We start from the raw sequence: 16,202 nt of genomic DNA, 5'->3' as shown, positions 1-16,202 counted from the left end.
CTCATCAATGCAGGGATGCTTTAAGTAAGTAATGGCTGGTTGAACGTTGTGAAAAGTTCCAAATCATATCAAAAATCAGAAACAAAATTTTGCAGATTACTTGGCAGACAACAGCACCACCTGGTGGTATAGAAAGTAATAGAATTTATTTCATATTTACATGTGCCCTGACATTTCCAACAGGATCCAGTATGCAAATACTTACTATTGCCATCTAAAAATCTTTCCATAATTTGAAAGGTGAGATTAGCCTGATCACAACAGATAGGATAACATCTTCGCTGAAATGGAGGAAAAGTTTCAGATGAATGACTGAAATATTCCTAGAGCAGTATATAGTGTATATGGAGTCATGATTTTTTGATTTGTTAAAATTAAAATATAAAATAAAAACTGAATGTGTTCACAATAAATTGTGACAAATGACAATTATAATGTTAAAAAGCCAAGCAATCTGATGAATGTATCTTCACAATACAAAGGATGATGCTGAATGACTCCAAGCATGATGTCTCATTTAAAACTGTTCAAATATATTGGTTTCAATTTTCCAATTCTGAGTGAAAATATTTTCTCAAGATTCTTGGTACCCAGTCCACCATGGCTCGCATTGACCCTTCTCACACAATCTTCTGCTCTGCATTAATTATGCATCAGGAATCTAAGGCTTTCATTTTATAGAAACACACGGCAAGAGAGGAAAAAGTCATCATACTTACACCCAGCTTATGAGTGAGAGTAAGGAAAAGTGAGAGCCGGTGATGATTCTACACATTTAAGGGAAAGGTTAATTCTATCAGTTTTTGAAGGGCATTACTATTCAAGGTTGGGAGATAAACAATAGGCATTTCATATGACCAAGCTCCATCATACCTGGCTGACCAAGAGAAGGTGCCCAAAGTGCTGCATCTTGCACATTCGGTATTGTCCTACAGGATGCTCATGCTTTTCAGAACAACTTAGCAGTAACCACACACTTTGAAATATTGAAGTCAACAGACAATGGAACAGCCAAAGGAGATACCTCAAGATTCCTCTCTGCCTACTGCCTGTCATGAGAGACATCATTGCACAACACTCAGATGTCATTAGAGATAATAGGAACTGCAGATGCTGTAGAATCTGAGATAACAAGGTGTAGAGCTGGATGAACACAGCAGGCCAAGCAGCATCAGAGGAGCAGGAAGGCTGACGTTTCGGGCCTAGACCCTTCTTCAGAAGGTGCTTGGCCTGCTGTGTTCATCCAGCTCTACAACTTGTTAACTCAGATGTCATTTGCTGACTGAAGCCTGAAGAGCTACCTAACCCCCGTGCCATTGCAATGCTAGTGCACTGCTTCACGGGCAGATGTATTTTCCTTGATGATCACTAAGACTTGTTATGTGTAGATGCTTGAAAGTGGGATCACCCAAAGATATCAAGTGTGAAATCAGATATATAACATTTATTCAATATCAGAAAAGGTCAATGACTACAACAATAACAAGGTCCACATATACTTTGCATGAAGCAGACGCTGCTTGTTATTTCACCAACACAATGTGAAACAATGAAAGGAAATCCAAACCCAGCTCATTCATTCTGGAACGAGGTTTCAATTAGGTTCTCTCTAGATTCTCATGCTCAATGATGCATTGCTCTATCATGCTGTCTTTAATATTTTTCCTGATCAATATCCCGATCCTCATCCTCATCCTCACAAGATTGCTGTTCATCTCCCATTGCCTCTGCATCCAGGACACTCCCCATGTCAGCTCCAGTTGTGAAAGGCACAGCAAGTCACAGTAATGAGGAGCACCCTTTCTGGGCCATGCTGCAAAGTCCCATTGGACTGGCCCACGCATTGAAAGCTCATCTTGAGGCGGCCTTTGGGTTGTTTCACTATGACCCTGGTAGAAGTGTTCTGAAGGGGGCAGTGTCGTAACTCCATTCTTTGTAAATCTCATGGTTTTGTAAATGTGTCATGAGCCATGTTAAGAGGGGGTGGCCCTTGTCTCCCAGCAGCCATTTCTGTATGGCCCCAGGACCTTGGAGGAGGCTGTGAGAGTTCCAAGCATAGACATATCATGGCAGCTTCTGGAATATCTAGCACAGATTTTCGAACTCTGAGACTGATGGTCACATATAATGTGAAGCTTGATGATGTTGAAGCCTTTTCTTTTGATGAATCTGCAGGTTGGTGATAGGGTTCTCTCAAAGAAAGGTGGATGCAGTCATTGGCATCATGTACCTGGGGCAGGGTCGGGTAGGGATTTGGGAGAGTCCTGTGATGGTGGAGAAATCCATTGCCCTTGGGGCTTCTCAGCTGCCCTCAACATGGGGGAAGGATATGAGGGGGTACGCTTTGGAGAAAATGGCATCAGTGACACGTGGAGGTGTCACCCAATTTCTCTTTGAAGTGAGCTGTTGGCATAGAAACTGAAGGCAGCTGTAACCTTGGTAGGCACTGTGGTGGGCTGACCACCCAGTCCTTCTGAAGCGAAGGCCTGATCCCACGGTTGGCACCATTTGATGAAAAAATTCCGGGATTGTCTTAATCCTCAGAGGCCCTGTGTTTCTGAGAGCTGTGGAAAATGACATCAAGGCCTATAGATTTTATGATCACATCATTCTCCTTCACGTCCTTGGGCAATCTTTACCTTCTCCCACTGGAGGCTGTGCAGTAGTGACTGGAGATTATGGTTCTTGCTGGACTTGCTGAGGACATTGTCGTTGTTCTACCTTTGACTTTGCCTTCGCATTTGAAGCAATGCCACATGCCTGTGCAGAAAATCTGTGTAGAATGTCATAAAGAGAACAATATTTCATCAATGATACTCCTGACCCCTCACACCAATGACAATGAAACCTCAGATTAGGCCCTGACATTGTATGGCATGGCGTTTTCACAAGGAAGTCAATGACATGCCTTGATAAGGGGCTCTGAGGTATGTAACCTTACCAAAATGCACTTTGCCCAACAAAAGTGTTATACTACACTGGAGTAGACTTATGGCAGTAAGCCCCCCCCTCCCAAAAAGGGAACTTTGTCCTTGCATACTTATAATTCTGTGTGCAAGTGTGGAGGTTCTGATGCACTGTCATCTAATAATGGCTATGGAATATGTTTCAAAAATGCCAAGCCAAAATGATGCTTTTAAGTTAATGTCTGATTCTATTTATTTAGTTGACACAACAAGGAAAAAGTTAATGTCAACAACGTAATGGCCATGATTGCTTGAGGCCAGAATTTATCATTAGGTGTTTTTAGACAATGAATGACCTATGGATGAAGTGCAATTTTGTGTCAGATAAGGGACATTGCTGAATCAGTGGATGCATGATTAGTGCAATTTCCCTTACCAAGGTCTTATATTCAAACAACTTTACTATCCCCAAAGAAAAAGAGCAGTAACTTACTCCAACCATGCTACATTCAGTGGAAGTCATTTTGTATCATTACTGTACTTTGAATCAAAATCTTTGGCAAGATTTCTGTGTTGTATCACATTGAGTGACTCGCTAGGCTCAGCTTGAGACTAAGGATTATGCCCCATCCTTCATGTTCTCTTTTGTGTTACCGTCCCTGTGTCCCCAGTAACATTTCAGCCTCCCCCATTTCCAGTCTGCCTCTTTCTATGATCCATCAATGTTCCCAGTTTACCCCCAGAGCCCATGGCTATTCAAATTGTAATGCTCTTGTTGGCCTGGAGGTCAAAGTGACGGTGACTGGTAAAAGTCAAAAATTCATTTGCTACTATGTATAAAGACAAATTTCATTATTCACAAGTGTGTGTATTGGATCACTCATATCATAAGCATACAAACAACTAACATGTATTTTAATTGTAGTTTCTGGATGGAACTGATATCAAAAACATCAACATTCAATGGCTTCGATCACAAATAGGAATTGTATCCCAGGAACCTGTGCTCTTCAATTGTAGCATTGCTGAGAATATTGCCTATGGTGACAACAGCAGGACCGTATCACAGGAGGAGATTGAGAAGGCAGCAAAGGCAGCAAATGCTCATTCCTTTATTGACCAACTCCCTGATGTAAGTTTGTCAATTACCAAACAGCTATAATAATAATGAGGATTGTGATGTTGTGTGCATGCATGAATTACCTGCAGTCAAAATAGAAACAGGAGGACACCGTTTGATCCTTCATTCCTGCTCAGCCACTCAATAAAATCATAATCGATCTTCCATTTCTATTCCAAATTTACATAGTATCCCCAATTCCTTCATTTCCCCTAGTATGCAAAAAATGCTCAATTTCGGTCTTCAATATACTCAACCATCGAGCACCCACAGCCTTCTGGGCTGGAAAATCCCACAGGTCTGAAAATTTGAGCGAACACATTTCTCCCTCTCTCAGTTGTTTGAAGCTGTGGCCTGGGAGGTAGTGGTTGTGCCAAATACTCAGCCAGGAAGGTTCATGGAATGAGCCTGTCACCAACCCAATTACTTAAACCTGCATGACTGGCCCTGACAGCCCAACAAACTCATCTCTATTCTGTGTCCCTAGAAACCTTACTGACCTGAGAGGCAGGCAGTGTCTGGAGGTTGGCTGCATGCAGCCTGGGGTGCATTTAATTTCACCAGCGTTTCCAGAAATGACTATAGCTTCCTAGCCAGTAGATGAGGCCATCACTATGGCCATTAAATTGAGCCCATTATATTCCATTTGCCATGTTCTTGCCCACTTACCTAACCATTGTAACCTCCTTGCATACTTATAACTGCTTTCCCTCCTATCTTTGTATCATCAGAAAACTTGGATTCAATACACTCAGCTCCCTCATCTAAGCCATTGACATACAGTATAAATAGCTCAGACTCAGCGCTATTCTTTGTGGTATTCTGCTGGTTACAGCCAACCAATCTGAAAATGACCCATTTGTTTTACTCTGTTTCCTGGCCACTAATCAATTTTCAATCCATGCGAATTTGTTGCCCTCAATTCAATGAGCGGTAATTTTTTGTACCTTAGATAAGGTGGCAGTCTACCAAATGCTTTTTGAAAGTCCTATTACACTCCACTCACTGGCTTGTCTTTATTGTCCCTGTTTGTTACAACCTCAGAAATCTTGAGCAGATTTGTCAAACACTATTTGCCTTGCAGTAATCAGTGTTAATTCAGCATACTCATATGGTGACTCTCTAAGAGCTCTGCTACCACATCTCAAAGCAGGTCTGTGAATTAACATTCAATATCAGTTACAATACAACTACTGAATGAGACAGTAAGATGACTTTGATAAAATTTTCAGAATTTTCTTTGTTGAGATTGTAAAGGAAGGGCATGTGGAGTAATAATACAATAATATGATGTGCAAAGGTTGATGCTTATTTTATTCTCACCGATTTTATGAAGCATTGCACTTTGGTGGTAACATGGCTCCTATGCTGTAGAATTATGATGTGCCACTGCACATTTTTTTTTCCATTTTAGTGTTAAAGGGATGTTATCACCCTTTTGGGACATTCTCCAACAAGCTTAGATCATGGAACAGCTGGGAGCAGCCTATGCCAAAAACCTTGCATTACAACCACCATGAAAGGTTCAACTACAGCAGATGTGGCATCAGCTGCAGCTCTATAATAATGCAGCTTCATGGAGTCATTTATGTTTTAAAACCATCCTGAAAGTCTTTTTTTTTATAACCAGAGACTTGATCACTAATGTGGTAACTGTCACACCACCAATCACATCATTCCACTTCATGTCTTGATTGTTCATCACAGATCATCAGGATGACAAAACGTATCTATAATTTCATATAAATCGGTGTTATTGTGCATCATTGGGAGAAATGGTCTATGACATTATTCTTAAGTTATTTTGTCTAGTCCTCACCATTCATTTATATGGAATTTTTGTTTAATTCTACAGAAAACATTTACCAACCTGAATTTATGCTGTCATGGAAAAATAACAGTGCACCTTCAAGTAAAGGCCAATTCCAAGTAATGCAATGCAAAATCTAGTTTAGAAGCTGCCACTTTGTTTCTGGTTGCCACTGTACTCTGATACAAGAGATGAAAACCTACATGGGCAGGACATTATGCTGAGCAAAAGTGGTCCAACTACACAGTTCTTTCTGTTAGCTGTGAACAGAAGACAGAGCCAACACTAAATTTCATCATTTGCTATGTGTAACTCAAACCTTTTGAAGTTTTTAATTGTAACAATCCACAATTTTCTCAAATGTTTGTCTGATTAAATTATAGTCTCTTTAATGTGTTTGCATTGGCACACGTCTTTGTACCATTAGGATTCAGAAAAGATTTACAAGATTTACAAGGACTGGAGAGTTTAAGCTATAGGGAGAGGCTGAATAGGCTGGTGCTATTTTCCCTGGAGTGTCAGAGACTGAGGGGTGACCTTACAGAGGTTTTTAAAATCACGAGGAGCACAGAGAAGGTGAATAGCCAAGGGCTTTTTTCTAGGGTGGGAAAGCCCAAAACTAGAGGGCATAGGTTTAAAGTGAAAAGGGAAAGATTTAAAAGGGACCTAAGGGGCAACTTTTTCACGCAGAGGGTGGTGTGTGTATGGAATGAGCTGCCAGAGAAAGTGGCGGAGGCTGGTACAATTACAGTATTTAAAAGGCATCTGGATGCGTACATGAATAGGAAGGGTTTAGAGGGATATGGGCTAAATGCTGGCAAATGGGAATAGATCAGTTTAGGATAGCTGGTCGGTATAGACGATTGGACTGAAAGTGTCTGTTTCTATGCTGTGTAACTCTATGACTCTATATCAAGTTAAAGCAACTTAGGACCAGGGAATTTAAGATAGAAGCTTTTGTTTAAAGCAACAGAGATTAAAATTTTCTAGAGATCTGAAGTGACAACAGGCAGGACGTTTTCTACTTTTGCCAAAAACACAATGAATCTATGGGTTCTGAGGAAGGGTCACCGGACCCGAAACGTTAACTCTGTTTTCTCCTTCACAGACGCTGCCAGACCTGCTGAGCTTTTCCAGCAACTTTGTTTCTGGTGCTGACAATGAATCTATATTTTGTCATAATAGCGGAGGTGAAAGAAAAGCTCCACCAAATTTATCCTAAGTTTACTAACACTTGTGTGTGCCACATCATGCTCTGTGCCTTTTGTACGCATTTTAAACTGTGACTTCTTTTATCATTAGAAATACAACACTAGAGTTGGGGAGAAAGGAGCTCAGCTTTCCGGTGGGCAAAAACAACGAATAGCTATTGCACGAGCTCTCGTACGGCAGCCAAAAATTCTGCTCTTAGATGAGGCGACATCTGCACTTGATACAGAGAGTGAAAAGGTAAATCTTCATTCTTAAACAAAAAGCAAAATAATAAATGATGGAGAGCTGAAATTGAATACGCCTTCAAAGATCAGCAGAGAGCTGCCAGCAACAGTGGTGAGTGCAAATGTAATTTGTAGTTGTGGGCAGCTCTCAGTTCAGCCAAAATTCTCATCAATATTTTAAAATACTTGCCTCTTCCTATCTCTGTCACATTCTTCAGCTCTACAACCTTCTGAGGTCTCTTGTGCCCCTCCAATCTTCTTTGGTGTACCACTGGCAGTCTTTTGTTTAATAGCTGCCTTGATCCTAAGCTCTGGAATTTCCACTCTGAACCTCATCACCTCTCTACCTTCTCTCCTGCTTTTAGAAAAACCTGCCTCTTTGACCTATCATGGATGCGGTAGTATACAGGTTATGTTTCTAGGCTAGTATTCAAGTGATGCAAGTTTAAGTCCTAGTAGAGGAGTTGGGAAATTGGAATTCAATAAATTAGGTAAGAAAATTTCAACAAAAAGCTCAATAACATGTAGAATCCAACTGATTTACTTCATATTCTTTAGGTTGTTTTTACCTGGTCTGGACATATATAACTCCAATGCTGCAACGATTAACTCTCAACTGCCCTGTGAAATGAAATTCATGAATCACTTGAGTTTGTCAGACCTGCAACAATGCATTCACTACATGGAACCAATGTGGTTCAAGAAAGCAGCTTATCTTCACCATCTTCTTGAGGGCAATCAGGAATTACCAGTAAATGCTGGCCTTGATGATGATACTTACATTCCATGAGTTACAGAAAACGTTTAGTCACCTGTGCTTTGTGGGGCTTTTGGTGCCAAATTTTGTTATATGACTCTCCTGTGAAGCACCTTGGAATGTTTTTACTACATTAAACGCACCGTATAAATGCAAGTTGTTGGTGTAAGTGCCCAGTTGGATACAATTAATTCCAGCCACTTTACAATTGTGTCAGCGTGTTTGCAATGCCAGTCTTCCGGTGCCCAAGTCTGGATTGTGTTAGACGTTCAAAAAAAGTTCTAAAAAAGCATTAACCTAGTGTAGAAGGCTACAAGCCATAAATTAAATGGATAAAACTTACTGAAACCAGCAGCGCAGGAAAAATTGCTGAAAGGACGGTCTACCTGGGCAATTGTTTTCTTAACGTGCCCAACAATTTAATATTTGGCTTGCAGCTGGCATGAGACCCAAGATTTGAGGATGAAGCCATTTTAGTAAGGTTCAAAAATAAAGTAAAGCCAAATATGCGTTCAGCTGAAGAGTTCCCTTGCAGTTACAGAATGATGCATACTCAGCTCACAATTCTGAAACAACAAAAGAAGTAATTTAATCTCAGGAAAACTGACAAAAAGTAACAATGAATGGAATCTTAGTGGGGTCAGAATGGCATTTGTTGATGAAAGCCTCGTGAAGCTGCTGAGAAACCATGTTCTTGGCGAAGCTGGACACAAACAGTAGGATCGGACAGATACATTTGGATGAAAAATCCCAGCTGCTGATGACATTCACCATGTTGTTTCTGCTTAAGTCGGCTAACATTGGAAATCACCTCCACGTGGAAAATCTTTCAATGGATCATGATTTCCATGCTGTAAGGGCTAGAATCATAGATTCCTAACAATGTGGAAGCAGGCCATTTGGCTCATCTAGTCCATACCAACCCTCCAAAGGGCATCCCACACCAGACCCACCCTCTACCCTATCCCTGTAACCCAACATTTTCCACAACTAATCCAACTAGCCTGCACATCTTTGGACTGTGGGATAAAACTGGAGCACCTGGAGGAAACCCATGCAGACACAGAGAGAATGTGCAAACTCCACACAGACAGTTGCCCAAGGGTGGAATCGAACCCAGGTCCCTAGCGCTGAAACAGCAGCGCTAGAAGAAGTCCCTTGTCACTTGGATGTCATCCATATCCACAGATCCATGGTGCAGATACATGATACTCAAGCAGGGACTGCCTTACAGCACCCAAAGGGTGCAGAGCTCCCACTTAACCATAAATGTGACTTCTCTATACACGCACTCAACATTTTGGGGTACGCTATTCATGTATCAGGCATCAGATCAGACCCTCAGAAGACAATGTCATTCGGGATACCCCTCCACCTCACACGTAATGGAGTGTCAGGAATTTATGGATATGGTCAATCAATGGAATTGCCTCCCAAAGCTGTTACAGGTAAATGAACCATAACAGACATTACTTAAGCAACGCAATACTTGGTATTGAGATGAGCACCAATTGAGAGCATTCAAACAAAGCAAGCAGATGCTTTCCTCTACTTAAATGCTAGCTCACTGTGAGCCAGATATTCCCACCACTGTACTCTTCCAACTCCAGAGAGATGGTACTGACAGAATTTTTTTTATTGTGCGTCCAGAACATTGACAGAAACAGAGCAATGGATATGGTCAGAGAGAAGGCGACCTTAGTGGTCATGTAGGCCTGGGAAAAATTTTGAGAGGATCTAATTTTGAATTCAGCTTCCCTATCTAGACAGATCACAAACTGTTAGTCACCTTGCCCAATACTAGAGACAATTGCCAGCACAGTGTTTCCACCTACAAATCATGGACTCTGATGCCACAACAGAAAACATCCATGGAAACCATCAAGCAACAGCAGGCCCATTGCCCCACATTTATGGGGAGACACTGACACCACGTGATATCAACTTTGTCAAAAATGTGGAATCCTAAACTTCTTAGACCATTAAACCCCTACACTAACCCTGTCTTCAAGTGTTCTTCGAAAAGCATCCACACTTTCGTGTCATGATTTACTGGTGTACAATAAAAGAGTAGTCACACCAAAAGTCTTCCACCTTGATATTTTCCAATGTCTGCACCAAGGATGCCTGGATATCATCAAATGTCAAAGCTATGCTCAAAGTTCAATTTGGTGACCAGGAATCTCTAAAGCGATGATGTGATTTTAAATGCAATTACCTACTTCATCCATAAACAAGACCGCAAAAAGCCATCGATTTCATCTTCATTCCAGCCTAGACCATGGGAGCACTTTGTGATGGATTACTTTTTGCTTTCAAAGATAAACTGTTCCTCATTGTAGTTGATTACTACGATAATGGATTGAAGTCAAGTGACTGCATGGTCCCACCTCGGTGTCTGTCATTACTCTTCTCAAGAAAATTTTCACCATACATGGCATTCCAGGCTTATTTCAGATAACAACCAATGACTGCTTTAAATGCTTCACAATGACATTATACACATCACCAGTTCCTCCAGATTCCCAAAAGCTAATTCAGATCTCAAGAAAGAAAGACGTCCAGGCTGTAAAATCTTTATTGGAAAAGAATAGCGATTTAAATTTAGCCTAACTAAGCTTTCGTTCCACACCACTACATAATGGCCTGGCCCCATCAGAACACTTGATGAGCAGGAGAACATGTAGTCGGCTCCCAGCTCTTCCAAGGCACCCTTTGTCTGTTCCTCAGGGCAACGGATATAGACAGGTTGGGAGAAAAGAAAAATTGCTGTAAGGCTTATCAGACCTCAACTCTAACTGCTGACATAAAACTTGGGACAGGGGAGTCAACATGCCCCAAGACCTGAATTGTGGATGTTCCGGGGTGCACTACAAACCCACAATCATTCCTCATTGTAAAGGACCATAACATCCTTAGAAGAAACAAGACTGCACTGATACACATCCCCAAAAGGCCTTTAGGGAACGGACCAGTTAGCCTGATTACTGAGAGCTTAACCATATTCCTCCACCAGAGGGCAGGTAAACCAAACCATAGGGGGCCAACAGCGAAGTAATTCCTCTGACATTAATGAGAATACGATCAGTGCGGCTCATCACATCATCACAACAACTGTCACTCTAACCCACAGAGAGCACAACGGACTTGGTGCAAGGGGACTGAGATGCATGTTTTTGAATAGAAAACGTAAACATATTGGTTATGGAAAATGTAGATATATAAATGTTAACATATTCATGATGGGAAAAAAGTAAACATTCAGGGACAGTATGAATTCTTATGGAGAAGATGTAGGGTAAGGCAGCAGCTATTAATAGGATAGCTAATAACATCATAGGAGGTCATGTCAGGTCACAAGACTCTCAGTGTATAAAAGAACTTACTCCATGATAGTCATGCAGGGATCTTTTCCTGCTCTGCATATTTTGTAAATTGCACAAAAAGACAGCTGCTCCATGCCCATCCCTAAGCGCACGTACAACACAGGGGCATGTGGAAGTTGAAACATTGGGCACAGTCAAGGCTAAGATAGACAAATGTTTGAACAAAAGGGAAGCAAAAGTGTAAACAGGGAAGGTGGAGTTGAGGCTGCGATATGGTCATCGAGTGGCCTTATTCCCTGCTCTTCAATTTCATATGTTATTATTATTTAAATAAGAAGAAATCTTGTGTATAAAAAAAGTTTCTAACAATAGTCAAAATCATGAAAGTTGCAAGTTTAAGAGGTTGGACACAGTACATTAACTCCTTTTCAAGCAAAATTCCTTCTTTTTTCAGATTGTTCAGGAGGCTCTCGACAAAGCAAGGGAAGGACGGACCTGTGTGATCATTGCTCACCGTTTGACGACAGTTCAGAATGCTGATGTGATTGCTGTTATTGACAATGGACAAGTAATAGAACAGGGCACACATGAACAGCTGCTAGCTAGACACGGGGCTTACTATAATCTAGTAAATGCCCAGGTCATTCAATAAAATTCCATTTTTATTTTGTGAACAGTATTGGAGCTGCTTTTCTATTGAAGCAAAGTATTTAAAACTGTGCGCTAATAGGAAGATGGGGTATAATTTGGGACTTGATTCCTCATCAGAATATCACTTCTAAGAAGCAACTTCATGCTGATTTGAAATCACAACAAGTGTTACATCTCAATAACACACGGACAACACGGTGGGTCATCTGTAGTTATTATAAACTACCCTCCAAAGCACCAGTAGGGCTGAGATGAGGCCTTTAAGTGGTCATTAATTGGTCACTTAAGGGTGTCAATTGATCCAACTGTCAGAAGGTTACCCAATGCATCTCCAGTCCCACATAAAATTTCAAACAGTTCAGAGATAAATAGCTTGTGGCAGGAAAATACTTCAATACTAAAATCCAGCCCAACATTGTGAAAATGATAGGTTAGGTCCCATATGTAAGCCAAGAAATGTTTTGATACAGTCATTTAGAACATTCTCTAAAATGTTGCACTTGCTGAATCATCTAAGCAACACCTTCTTCCAATTGTAATTTTAAATAATTTGGAGCGATCTTCTTGTAGTTGTCAAAGGTAGGTTTTTCTGTTTTGTTTGAAATCTCATGAGAGTTTCTGGGGTCAGCCTAATTTGAACAATGTGGTAGGATTCTCAACTGCACCAGGCATCCCATCGCAGGAAAGAGTGAGGAATTGGAAAATGGACACAGCAGGCCTTAGGCACATCCAGCAGTGTGTAGATCAAAGTCACTGCCAAGAAGGGGATAGATTATAGATTTCAGAATGTAAAAAATCCTTCGTGGTAATCTATTGCATTTCTTGAAGGGATGTTTGAAATTTAATTCTTCTTCCTCATGCCACAACAACTATAGATCCAGACCCAAATAGTCATTCCTTCATCCAGCATTAACACACTGTAGATTCCTCTTCCATGACTATGTTATTTGAATTACCCTGCATATGTTTGTGTAGACATACTGAATGATTACAATTTCAAGCTGGTATTAATCAGAGAGGAGCCATTAAAGTGGATCCCATGCCAATTTCCAGCTTTCATTCTCCTTAAATCAGGAAGTATGCTAGGGAAAAATTGGATTCAGTTTATTATCATTCCAAACAATGAAAAGAGGCCAGTTTTCTCAAGGCATGCCATTTGTTTCTTTGAAAATAAATGATTCCTTACTAATGGTTGCATGGAATTTACATGAAACATAAAAGATTTGCTAATAAGTAATAGTCAGAATATCTTACTAATTATCTCAGGTATCGTTTAAAGAAGTGGTTGGGCCTTTATAGCAGCTATGTACTGTATTAGGTAACTCAACTATGTACAAGACGGTTATGGCAAGGTATTCTGTGCATTTGGCAGAAATGGCCATTGGTTCTGCCTATCCATGTAACATGAACGGAGAATAAAATATTTAAGTTATAAAGTATTTAAGTCTCATCAAGGTTTGGCTATAATCACTTTGTGCTTATCCATTTCAGGATTTTTAAATGGTTTTCCACCCATAGGATGAGTCATTTTTGACATTTCTTCGACCTTACTTTAAGGGAACTTACATTTATAGGTGAAGTTTGTATCAGATTTCAAACATAGCATTTGAAGCTTATTTCACTAAAAAGACTGCAATCTCTCACACACATTGTTGCTGCATCAATAATATTAAATTAAACTTATTTTAATATAGGACTAGGAGAGGCTTATTCAGTACCTTGAGATCGTCCAAGTGTTCTTTAGATTTGTATAACTGTAGATTCATAGAAAAGTTACAGCATAGAAAGAGGTCATTAAGCCCTATGCCTCTGCACTGCCTGAATAAATGTGCTACCCATTCTAATCCCATTTACAAGCAGCTGGTCCAGACCCTTGCAAGTTGCAGATCTTTGAGTGCAAAACCGGGTTCCTTTTAAAGAGTTGAGTGTTCCTACTACAATCAGCAAACTGGTAAATGAATTCCAGCTGTCCACAACCCTCTGGGTGAAAATGATTTTCCACATAGTCCCTGTAATCTTCTACCAATCACTTAAAATCTGGGTCCCCTAGTAATTGACCTATCCACTACAGAACAATTCTTCCCCATCCACACTTTATATGCCCCTCCTTATTTTGTACACCCAACAAAGTCACCTCTTAGCTTCCTCTGTATTAAGGAAAACAATCCTAGCCTATCCAATCTTTCCTCCTAACTGCACTTTCATGACCTAGCAGCATTCTTGTAAACCCCTTCTGGACTCTGTCTCTAGTGGATTTATGTCCTTCCTGGAATGTGGTGACCAAAATTGTGCACAAATTCCTGTTATGGCCTAGCCAGAATCTTATATGTTTTCATCATTACATCTCTGCTCTAGTATTCAATATCTCATCCAATGAAGAAAAATATCCCATACGCCTTGTCTGTCATCTTACCTACCTGCCACCGACAGGGATCTGTGAACATGCACTCCAAGGTCTCTTATTTCCTCTACTTATTACAGAGAAGCCATTGAAGTGGATCCCATACCAAAATTTGCCAGTGGGTCCTGCCCAAACATGTTCCAGAGGCAGCAGGTTTTCAAGAATGTAGTTCAAGAGTTTTGTTCTCTGTGTTTTCATACCAGTAATATCCCAAATGAAGTTTAGGTAGCTGAAGTCCCCAACTATTATTACCCTAGTGGGTTGAATCATAGAATCCCTACAGTATCAATGCAGGCCATTCAGCCCACATTAACCCTGCAAACAGCTTTCCACCCCCGACCTTTTCCCTGTAACCGTTCATTTCCTATGGTTCATCTACCCAGCCTGCACATCCCTGGACATTAGGGGAAACTTAGCATGGCTAGTCCAACTAACGTGCACATCTTTGGACTGTGGGAGGAAACCCATGCAAACACGAGGAGAATATGCAAACTCCATGCAAACAATTGCCCAAGGGTGGAATTGAACCTGGGTCACTGGCGCTGAGAGGCAGCAATGCTAACTACTGAACTGTCGTGCCACCCCAAATTTTACCTTATTTTGGCAAATTGTCATTTTTGTCGAGTTTCATGAAGGGTTTCTCTCAGTGAGGCTGAACGAGTTTCCTAATGCTATCATCCCAAAATCCCGTCATTAACAATCTATCACATCCCAAGGTACCTTTGTCGATTGATGGTAAGCTAATTATATCGCTCGCTGTAACCAGTAGAACTCACCACTGTCAGGATATGCCCAAAATTGACGATGATTCCTGGTGTCAACAGCATTTTGAACCCAGTCATACACCTGGTCAAACGTTGGCTGTCTGGAGTTGCCCTTCACTGCGAACACTTTTGCACAGCAGCTACAAAGCAGATCTTCTCACTGCAAAAAGGTGGCACCACTGACACGTACTTTCACCTAAAACTGCACATTCATATGTCTATGGTTGTTTAAGTATCAGGCTGCGCAGTTCACTGGTGCTTTTCTATATCTATTCTTTCAGCCTCTCTAAATCTATGTTACTCTTTAAACACTACTGTAGCCCAGCATCTTATCATTGTTCGATGCGGGGACATTACATACAGGAAACCTTCAAATAGTTCAAAAGAGTAATTTTTATTTACAAACACTAAAAGGGAACAGAAATCAAACAAACAGAAGCTGCATTTCTGTCATGAATACCAATGAACTGTTTGCACGCTTTGCAAGAGTATTTTACAGTCAAGGAGTGATCTCCGCACGCAGCCTTCAGCTATTGGAGCCGGATATATATTAAGTCCTGTTTGTTTAGCAGTGCCCTACATAGCTGTGCTCTATTATGTCCTTCCTGCTCAGGGTCTTCATCTTCCTCTTTAAAAGACTGGTCCTGCTCTCCCAGTTTCTCAGCATTGAGCATAATCCCTTATCACCTACACCAATTGTGTAGATCAGTCTGCTAGTATTTTGCACCAGACTCTGTCTGGAATATACTGTAGGACTCCATCAGAACCATGCATGCAGTGGAACCTCACCTTCAGGAGGTTTATCATATGGTCCTCCATGGTTCAGGATGAAATTGAGCTGCATTATATACATACTTGGCCTCAGTAAGGAGGTTTTGTAATGTGTCATTAACCATCATCACATTTGGTCTCCCTCGGTCTTATGTAACAAGTCCTTGCACCTGGACCATCAAATGCATCACAAGAACAATGGTCCTCGAGGATGTAGGAGCCATGACGGCTCCCAGAGCACCCGGCACAACTGTATAAGA

At 40.9% G+C, this 16,202-nt stretch overlaps 1 protein-coding gene across 1 annotated transcript in view; it reads left to right on the top strand.

Moving 5' to 3' along the window:
• LOC109914257 (ATP-dependent translocase ABCB1-like) overlaps positions 1–13,445 on the top strand; it is a 76,991-nt gene extending 63,546 nt beyond the window's left edge. The window contains exons 26-28 of the mRNA XM_020513850.2: positions 3,832–4,038; positions 7,139–7,285; positions 11,810–13,445. Coding sequence (XP_020369439.2) covers positions 3,832–4,038; positions 7,139–7,285; positions 11,810–12,007 — 552 coding nt within the window. The 3' untranslated portion in view covers positions 12,008–13,445. The remainder of the gene's footprint in view (positions 1–3,831; positions 4,039–7,138; positions 7,286–11,809) is intronic.
• Positions 13,446–16,202: the final 2,757 nt, after the last annotated feature.

This window comes from Rhincodon typus, chromosome 2 (assembly GCF_021869965.1).
Source record: "Rhincodon typus isolate 14 chromosome 2, sRhiTyp1.1, whole genome shotgun sequence".
Taxonomy (NCBI): domain Eukaryota; kingdom Metazoa; phylum Chordata; class Chondrichthyes; order Orectolobiformes; family Rhincodontidae; genus Rhincodon; species Rhincodon typus.
Note: the sequence above shows the minus strand (reverse complement) of the source record. Positions and strands in the feature narration are given on the sequence as shown.